We start from the raw sequence: 10,094 nt of genomic DNA, 5'->3' as shown, positions 1-10,094 counted from the left end.
GCATGCCCCTTCCATTGCTTGCAAAAGAGGCATGCAAGTGTGTGGTTGGTGGTCATATACTTTTCATTGGCCCACTGAAAATAATTCTGTGATGGGTTTTATAATGGGGAGTAAAGGGGCAAATACAGAACAGTACTCAATGTAAAAGTACACACTTGAACAGCACAATAACTTACCTGAAGTCTATTTGTAGTGCTAAGCCTAAGACTGATGGTTCTCTGTAAGTGTTTTCAGATATGGGTGTGGGTTTTATCAATTAGATGTGCTTGCATTTTGAAAATAAGTGTTTTCTCAATGATAACAGGAGATTTCACTTTTGAACAAAGTGTCTAATGTAAGAAATCATGTGTAGTACTTTGCAATACGTGTGTTGCAGAATTGCAAACAATGTGAAAAGCAGAGAATGTGTTTAAACTATGGCTACACATTTTTACTGTAAAGTATGCTACAAGAAGTTTAGGTATTCAGGCTTTGGTCTACGCATTCGCTTAGAACCAATACATGACAAGGCTTTTACTTTCTGAAGCCAGACTTTTACATCTCTGGTTCATAGACTCTTACAATTAGTGAAATCGGTTGGATCGATCAAAAGGGATACTGTGATTTTTCTGCCAGAGAAAAGACCAGACAAATAATGTTTGTTTCATTGGTCCATTTCAGTGTTGCATACACCAAAATCAGCACTATTGTGTTTGTAGTGAAGGGAGAGAGCAGTCACCCCACCTGGTCTCAGACTTGGGTCTCCAGGGTACTAAACCTGCAGCTTGTCCAAAGAGAAATGATGGGCCATGTTTTGGTGAAATCCTGTGAGTCTCCTGTTGATGTCAATGTGACAAGGTCTTAGTCTGCCCAAAGTGGAAGTCCTCTCCTCTTGCAAACAGCAAATATGATAGTGGTCATCCATTTGTGGCTCTGATATTTCCGTCTTTCAGCTCACAGCATTTGAAATATACAGTCAGGGAAATAGCACCATGAGAGGAAGTGATCATAACATGGTGGTTAAAGGGTGACCAGATCGTGTCCTCTTTTTGGTTTGTGAAAAAGAAAACACAAGAGAAAACGCTGCCTCAAAAGGCTTTTATGAAACTAATTTGTGAACCACAGAGAGAAACGCAATGCAAATTTGCTGTAAACACATTTGAGGTTCTAGAAGAACAAAATCCTGGACGATTTTCAGGTCTCAAAAAGAGGACATGTCCTGGATAAAGAGGACATCTGGTTAAAGGTTAAGCAAGTAGTGAAGGAAGCTGAGGTAATGCGGTTGAGGCATGCGGTTGAGGTATGCGGTTGAGGTTCCAAGAGGGCTTGAGGAAAAAGCTGCTAAAAGACAGAACATGTTGGACTCAATAGCACCAGTGCAAATGAACTGATATGCCCCTGTTACCTTGGAATGCCCCTGCATGCGCCACCATTAACAGCCCCTTGGGTGGGTGAAGTGGGGGGTGGGGGTCTCAGGATCACAATGGTAAGAGAGAGATGCATAGGTGCATACAGTATCTCAACCAGTGAGGGTAAAGACATAGTTTCTTGTACCCTACAGTGGCCTGTTGTCTCATCCATATTATCTCTGATGGGGATGTTTACAGATTAGGTCAGTCCTGTTGTTCATGTAAAGCATTGTTGTCACACAGAATGTATAATGGAACTCACACCACATAGCTGTTCTGTAATGTCTTTGACCTCTGTTGTCAGTCATGACGTTTACGGCTGTGTGGATTTCTTGGGTGGAGGGGGGGGGCAAACAGAGCGACACATGCTTGCGAGTCCCTCGTGCGTAAGAGGGTGGAAAGGAGAAGTAGGGTGGAGCATCTGAGGCAACCTCGTCTGACCTCCAGAAGGGATAGCTAAAACCACTCAGGAGTAATGGCCTCCCGATACTCAAGGCTCGAGGACGACCTGTCCTGCCCCATCTGCGCACAGATCCTACAGCAGCCCGTGGTCCTGGTATGCAGGCATCGCTTCTGTAAATCCTGCTTGGAGGGTGTCTGGGACGGGGACAAGGAGAACTGCGTCTGCCCCTTGTGTTGCCTTTCTTCCTCCATGGACCAGCTGGTTGTGAATACCATGCTGGAGAAGACCTGCCAGTCTTTCATCCTGGAGCGCAAGAAGGGTGATCCTCGAGCATGCCAGGAGCATGGAAGTACGTTAACTCTTTTTTGCTTGGAGGAACTGCTGCCTGCTTGCGAGGTCTGCAAGTCGGCACCCCGCCACGCAGGTCACAGATTGTACTCTTTAGGTGAAGCTGCGTATGACTGTAAGGTAAGTTGACACAACTATCCCAAATCTGACCAACCGACCATCCACAGAAATATGACCTGGTGTTGCCTCTTCTTTTTTGCAAAACCAGGATACGACTTGGAAAGGGATTCAAAACGTAACCTACGTGCATACAGTTTGGTTATTTGGATGTTATCACTGTCATTTGTCGAGCCATTTAACATAAACAAGCATAGCACTGTAATCAATGCTGATCAAACTCACGTCGCCCTTCATATTAGATCCATAGAGACAGTATGTTATTTGTAGATGCCTGGCTGCGTCTCTTATATACCTAATAATAGGTTCATATTTTGGGGTTCATGTAAGGGCCTCAGCAGTGCTCTTGAAATCAGACCTCCCTGTGCTTTCTCAAGTGCTTGACGCCGCATTCTTGGCAGTGCCAGCTGCCCTCACCTACTCTTCCGTTGGGACTGGAAAACATTAGTCTTAATCTCAACACACACTCAAATCTTTACAGTAATTTGTGTAATTGGCTATTTGGGCTGTCACCTTACCAGTGATCCTTGACGGCCCATTTGTGAATTCTGTGCCTTATTTTTTATCACCCCGTTGTGATTTACTAAAAGACACGAGGTAATGTGATCATTCGAAACAACCCTCTGTAAACATTGCTGAAAGCTAAGCTCCAGGTCAGCTTCACTCTTAGCAGAAGCTATGTGCTGTTGTCAATGCCTTTCAGGAGGAGCTCAAGACTGCACTGAAACCACTCAAAGAGAAGCTGAAACTCTACACAAAAGCCAAAAAGACTGCTGATGAAGTGGCAGAACATATAAAGGTAATTAATTTTTTTATTATTAAAATAAACTCAAAGTACTGATATCTGTAGCACATTCACAGTTGACTTGACACAATTAACAATGTTTTCATAGGCTCAAGCGGAGCACACCGAGAAACAAATTAGGGAAGAGTTTGAGTCAATTTACAACTTCCTGCGGGAGGAGGAAGCTGACAGGATTAAGCTCCTAAAAGAGGAGGAGAAGACGAAGAGCCAAATCGTAAACGACCGCATTACAGACATATCCACTGAGCTGGCCTGTGTCGCAAACACAATCAGAACCGCCGAGCAGGAGATGAGATCAGAGGATATACCATTTTTAAAGGTAACACAACCAAGAGCTTCCTTTAAAAATGCCAAACACTCACTTGGGGATTGGCTGTTATGTATTGTAATCTCCCACTATATGCTCTGCCTGGAAACAACACTAATTTTCCTAACTAAATAAAAATTAATTTCTTTTTCTCCATAGAATTATAAAGACACCATTAAAAGGTATGGGAAATGACACAGGCCAGTTAAGGTTTCAACGAGTCATATTTGTGATTAAGCTACAAAGACACTATCACTTTTGCTGCAATTAAATATTAAGTAATGCAAAGTTTGACACTGCATATTTATTGTTACAGAACCTGGCGTGAACCATTGAATCCAGAGGTGCTCTCAGGATGTCTTATTGATGTCGCAAAGCACTTAGGCTCTTTGAAATTCAAAGTCTGGGAGAAAATGAAGAATATTGTCAAATTCAGTGAGTGGTGTTCTTATCAAAGATAATCAAATCCAGGAGCACTGTGTAGAAAGAAAAGCTGCCAGCATTGCTTTTTAGAGAGGCATACACGATTGCAAAATGACAAGATAGAGGACCTGGTATCCTTCACTCCCAGTATTTTGCCTTTCTCTCCTGTTTATGTTGTGAAGAATGCTCCACTGCCATAGGACTTAATCACATTTACAACATTGTCACATCCCAAAGAAAATTCAAGATTTTCATTTCACACCAGTCAATGATTCACAATTTCTAGGAGCGTTCAGGTGAGGAAATTGCCCCATCATCTTCCAATTCCAATTCAATCCAATGTGCTTTTGAAAAGACAATGTTCCAAAACTAATTTACTCCCACCAGAATACTTAAGCATGCGGCACTGCCTTCCCCTTACCTCATCCCGAGTTGATACCAGGGATGTAGTGGAGGCTAGTAAACGCAGTTTATCCACCTCTGAAATTTCAGAAATAGAGTTTATCCACCTCTTATTAGAGTTTATCCACCTTTCAAAAGACACCAATTGCTACTTTTAGCCTTAAAAAATCACACTGTATTATCCACATTCACAATATGTACACTTGGACAATAACCTTAACTTCCACTTCATACCAACGATATAGCGCGATGATATTGTTAAATTAAATGGTGAGTTAATTTTTCGTGTGTACAGAGGTGACCAAGAAGCTAGCAATTTTTGTCCAAAAAGTATTGCTACACCACGATACTCAATATGTTGTCCAACGGTGGGTTATTTTTTCTCCGTTGCACCGACACTGGACTTTAGGGTTCCCCCACCTGCCAAATCCCACTTTACCCACTGCGCATGACGCAGTCCACCTCACAGAATTCATAGTTTACCCACCTCTTATTTTACCACTACATCCCTGGTTGATACCAAAACGTTATGTTTTTTTTTTTTTTACCCCAGCTCCTGTAACCCTGGACCCTAACACAGCAGCGCACTGTTTCCTTCTGTCCAAAGACCTGACCACAGTGCAGTGCCTCACGCAGACCTTCAAGCTCCCCGACAACCCCGAGCGCTTTGACGTCAGCGCCGAGATGTTGGGCTCGGAGGGCTACAGCTCGGGCCGGCACATCTGGGACGTAGAGGTCAAGGCCAACACTTACTGGGTGATCGGGGTGGCCAGCGCGTCCATCAACCGCAAGGGCAAGCACGTGCTGACGCCCACAGAAGGCTTTTGGACCATTCGCTTTCGCAATGGAGAGTACAAGGCTTGCTCGGCTCCATGGTCACCACTCACGATGAGCAAGGACCCGCTGGTCATCCGGGTGATGCTGGATATGGACAGGTCAAAGGTGACATTCTACGACCCACGGGAGAGGACGCCCCTCTACTCTTTCACTGACATCATCAGCCCAAGCGTCTTCCCATACTTCTGCTCGGCGTGCAAGGAGCACCCCCTGAGGGTCATGCCTGTCAGGCTGTCTGTGACAGTGGACCGCTAGACGTTGTCCACAGAAGCTCCTACATGCATCTTGCAACTTCTTCTGATCATTAGTCAGGTCAAGTCAAATCAAGTCACTTCTCATTTATGTAGCACTTACCCGAAAGTGCTTTCCCTGCCGAGGCAAGTAAATCGACAATAAAAAATATACCTGTGAAGAAGGCAGAATAATGCCGTGAGAAATAATTCACTAAACATGCAAAGTTTACTAGCTATGTAGGCCATATCAAGTGGAATAAATTCCATAATTTGGATTTTGGTTTAAAGTTGGTTATTAGAGAATAGAGATAGTTAGATATTCAGTATAATTCAGGGTTAATACCACACATCCATCTTCATTCTCAATCCCTGGCAAAATTATGAGAGTTCATTCAGTATGTATAATAACAGACGATTAAGATTTTATGATGAATGTAACCACTAATCTGGAAAAAAAATATTTTGTTTCTGTTTTCAAATCCATTTGTATGCATGGTCACTGAGTACTGATGAGAACGGACTATTTTTGTTTGTCAAAAATAGTCTGTAGTAGTAATGTTTTGTTTTGTTTGTGATATATTTTTGCTTATTGTCTGCTATTAGGTGACTGGATTTCATTACCACAGAGCTTCATGAACATTCGTGCTGATTTCTTTGTCAGGTGTCTGCACATTAGTGATCACTTACAGAGTTCTTCTTTTCCACTCAGTCTTAAATCTTCAACTGTTTCCCTGAACTCAATCCAACTGTCAGAATCAGTCTGTAACTTGTTTCACACTCTGTTTCACACTCTGAGGTCATTTCAAGTGCAGGTCATTCAAGCCTGTGTGCTTATAGTAATAAAACTGGGTACAAAAATCAAACATCAAAGTCCAGAGCTACTTCACCCAAAGGATACATAGAATGAGTGTCTTGATGAAACTGTTACTGACTGTTTTAGGCTTTTGATTATAATTTCTAACCACTGTTGTTGGCTAACATAACTAACGAAGCTAACATTGACAATGTGTTGTCAATCACTTAAAACCTTTGATTGACTATATGTCCACAAGTACTTGTGAGACCAAACAGGGGACATTATTTGGTAAAAGGTGCATCTCACAGAACATCTACTTCTAAAGTGAACTAGTCACTAGTAGCCTAAAGGACTCAGGGGGTAAAGTGTACAGAGTTAATCTCATGACACTGACTAGCTGACCAGTTTCAGAGTGAGCTATACACAAGAATAACCCTCAAACCTAACTCGAGAGAAAGAGGCCAATGAGATTTTATATTTTGACGTTTCGATATTTAGCACTTGTTTAGCAATATGTTCTTAGCACAGCAGACGTCATCTCTTGCAAATATGTTGAAACACTTTTTCATTGGTTTAACACAATTTTAATATAAGATTCCAAGCTCTATTGGATTAACTGTGTTGAACAAATGAAAAGCATATATTCACAGCTAATCGATATTGCTTTCACAATTATGAAGTTCTTATGTCTCTGTGTGAAACTCTTTTCTTCTTCAATCAGCAATAATTCATTATCCATAATACCATCTGTTCTGTGTTGCTATTTCAAGCATGGATCTAAGGCACATTTATGAAAACTACTGTTTCACCTTTTTGGCAAAGAAAACAGTACAAAAGTTGACAAGTCAAGTTATAGTTCAATTTATGAATTTGTCTTGTCTAGGTGCTTACTGTTGGTCTTACATGGCAGTTGGAGGGAATGAATACAATTATACAATTATTTTTGTTCAATACATTTTGTCTTTTCACAGTTTTTCAGTATGAAACTCAACATATTGAAAGCAATGTTTTGCATTGTGTTGTCCATTGTGTAATAATTGATTGAAAGCACACAGTGATTTGACAACAAGTTGTATTGTTTAAAGGCAAAATAAGCTTTTTTTATGTTTAATGTTTATGATTTAAACATTTTGAGAGTCTTATGCGAGTCTTTTGCAAGCAAAATGTGTAATTTTGGCCACAGTGTGTTAATTGTTTTGAAAATGAGATGTCAGAGTTGACACAATCATTAAAAAAACACCCTGTAGGTGCAACTGATGCAATCAGGGAAGATAGTGCACTCACAGATGCTAAAGGGTTTCTATTTGTCTATGCCCAGGCCCAGCTTTGTCTGTGTATGTGTTGCAATCAGTGAATGAGAGGGCAAAACCTCTGAATAATGAATACCGTGGGCTGCTTCAGCAGGCTGTGTCAGGCAGAGGCTGAATCACCCTGAAGATAAGTTGGATGCCCTGCTGGTTGATCTGTTCCATTAACAGCCCTGGCACCACTAGATGACAAAATGCACTGACTTAAATTAAGTTAGTAAAAACAAATCTAAATTGCATACATAGCTGTTCAAAAGCCAGGGGTCACTTAGAGATTTAAATTCCACTTACAGACAGAATACCAGCTGACTGCTTATTCGCTACATGGTTCTTGCATAGTTCTGGGCTGTGCTTTAGGTCACTGTCCTCTTTTTGGATGAAATTGTCTCCAAATAAAACGCCCTCCGCAGGGTGTGGCAAGGCAGGCATTGTAGGCTAGTGAAAGCCTTTCTTCATCTTGTACAATGTCTAATCATTCTCCCTCTGCCTGTGTTCTCTTGCCAAACTCAATTCTTTCTCATTATTGGCCAGTCTGAGAAATTCTGAGCTTTCTCTTTACAAATCTGTCTAGAAGGCCGGCATACTGAGGTCATCTTCTCTATTGCTGTTGACACTGGTGTTTTTCTGGTAAAACTGCCAATTTGGGACCTCCTGTGAGGCCTGGGATCTGTTTGTCAAACTAGACAGATGTATTTGTCCTCTTGTTCAGTTGCACTGAGGCCTCCATACCCTTTTCTAGAATGGTTAAAGCCATTTTAGGCTCTTCCGTGAAGGGAATAGCACACAGTGTTGTATGAAATCATCAGTTTCTTGATTATTTCCCACATGAAACAGCCCACATTTTTCAGAACAAGAACAGATTGAGATGTTTCAGAAGGAAGTTCTTTGTGTGCAAAACCACCATAGATGATGGTACAGATACTCCAAAAATGGCTATTGTATGTCTGTATGCTGTGCTAACATATTGCAATTGTTTTTTTTTTTTTAATAATCAGTTAACCTTTAAAAAGATAAACATTGATTAGCAGACAGAATGTGCCATTGTAACATAGGATGGATGGTTGCTGATGATAGGCCACTGTACACCTTTGTGGATATTGCATTAAATATCATTCATAACATTATCAATGTCTACACTGTTTTTTGATTGATAAGGTGTTATTTTAATGGCCAAACATTTAGCTTTTCCTTCAAAAACAAGAACATATCTGTATCGTTATTCACATCACTAATTAAATGTAAGCTTATTAAAGGTGCTCTAAGCGATGTTAGGTAACGCCACTTCTGACAACAGAGAGCTAGCTCGCTGCTCCCTCGCCCTGACCCCCTCCCTCCCGTGCAATGGAAACTCTCCTAAACACGCATAGTCTGTGATTATCCGGAACAGTTTGTTATGTTTTTATGGTCCAGGCTGGACTAGGTTTTTGTTGCCATTTTTGGAGCCTGGGCTGTCCACAGAGGCCGTGTTTTTTACAGTGAGGGAACAGGCAGCTATGGTGAGGTGATGTTTGCTACATGTGACAAAAAATGTTTTAGCTTAGAAACCGCGTAACATCGCTTAGAGTACCTTTAAATAATATAAAAAAAAAAAAAATATTACAGGCCAGGATTTATTCATCATATCCGTATATACTCTTAGTTGTGTCTGATTTTTGACTGATGAGAAAAGGCTGGCAGAATTCATGCAGTGAGTCCATTAAGAAGACATTGTACCAACACACAGGATATCAGCTACGAAGAATAATACAAAACACAAGGACACAGAGACAATAGGCCTACATATCATCGGAAATACTATCATAGAAAAAAAAACATTGCACCTAAGAGCAACAGCTAATGTTATTCTCTTGTTATTTAGTATTGTCAGAGGATGTAGTGAACTTAACAGACATCAAGACATTAGAAATGAATACAATTTGCAGATGAAGAACAATATCAGATTAATTCAGATGAATTCTTATCAGATGAATAATTCTGATTATTCTGAATTCTTTACTTGTTATGAACTCATAGTTCATAATGAGTGAAGTATATAAATCTATGGAGCTGAGGAAGACTCCACCAGGGACTGTGTATCACTATGAGCTTAGGGAAGACCAGGGGTGCCAGAAACATAAATATAGAACAAGCAATCTGCAAGGATCAAGAGAGCTTGGCAGGTTCTGAGAGTTCACTTTTACACACACACACACACACACACACACAGAGAGAGAGAGAGATATATGTTTGTAATATTATACATACTGTATAAGAAATTCTATAGCGTCATAAAAACGTGATGACTCAACTAACTGACTCTCAATGGGCACGATTGCCAAAGACTACCATCAGCAGACAGACACTGAGGCAGAGTTGTTTTTGTAATAGAACTGATACTAATTGCAATGATAGTAATATTCCCATTATGATTTAATATAATCAGTATACTCTAGACTGTTTGATGTTTGGTGATTGCAAGAACTGGAACTGGCAATTATAACATCTGAAAAAAAAAAAAGTTTGAGTGACAAGAACAGTTTGCTGGATATTCAACCTGATCTTCCCTGACACAAGGATGAGCACTAAGCCAAAGTTGGTGAGTTGCTAAACCCATGCAGGATTTACACAGAGTGGATCATTCAGTGGGGAATGCCTGTGTACTGTATGCATTATATTTTCCCTTCCAAAGATCTTATCTGTTCCAGTATATGCAAAGCTTCAGTAGAAAAGCTTTGTTTAGTTTTCTGTC

The 10,094-nt window shown here is 40.7% G+C and overlaps 1 protein-coding gene across 1 annotated transcript; it reads left to right on the top strand.

Moving 5' to 3' along the window:
• Positions 1-1,825: 1,825 nt before the first annotated feature.
• On the top strand, positions 1,826-8,490 carry trim35-13 (tripartite motif containing 35-13). Its single transcript, XM_048244720.1, has 6 exons — positions 1,826-2,259; positions 2,960-3,055; positions 3,150-3,380; positions 3,528-3,550; positions 3,685-3,803; positions 4,747-8,490. The coding sequence occupies exons 1-6, from the start codon at positions 1,864-1,866 to the stop codon at positions 5,283-5,285; spliced, it is 1,404 nt and encodes a 467-aa protein (XP_048100677.1). The 5' UTR covers positions 1,826-1,863; the 3' UTR covers positions 5,286-8,490.
• The last annotated feature ends 1,604 nt before the right edge of the window (positions 8,491-10,094 follow it).

Source organism: Alosa alosa, chromosome 6, assembly GCF_017589495.1.
Source record: "Alosa alosa isolate M-15738 ecotype Scorff River chromosome 6, AALO_Geno_1.1, whole genome shotgun sequence".
Taxonomy (NCBI): domain Eukaryota; kingdom Metazoa; phylum Chordata; class Actinopteri; order Clupeiformes; family Clupeidae; genus Alosa; species Alosa alosa.
The sequence above is the reverse complement of the archived record's forward strand: the minus strand, read 5'-3'. Positions and strand labels throughout refer to the sequence as shown.

Excerpts from the sequence above, each read along its gene's own strand:
- trim35-13 (XM_048244720.1), top strand. The coding sequence starts at position 1,864 with ATGGCCTCCCGATACTCAAGGCTCGAGGACGACCTGTCCTGCCCCATC. Across the intron at positions 2,260-2,959 it reads AAGCTGCGTATGACTGTAAG|GAGGAGCTCAAGACTGCACT; the intron begins GTAAGTTGACAC and ends AATGCCTTTCAG. Across the intron at positions 3,804-4,746 it reads GAAGAATATTGTCAAATTCA|CTCCTGTAACCCTGGACCCT; the intron begins GTGAGTGGTGTT and ends TTTTTACCCCAG.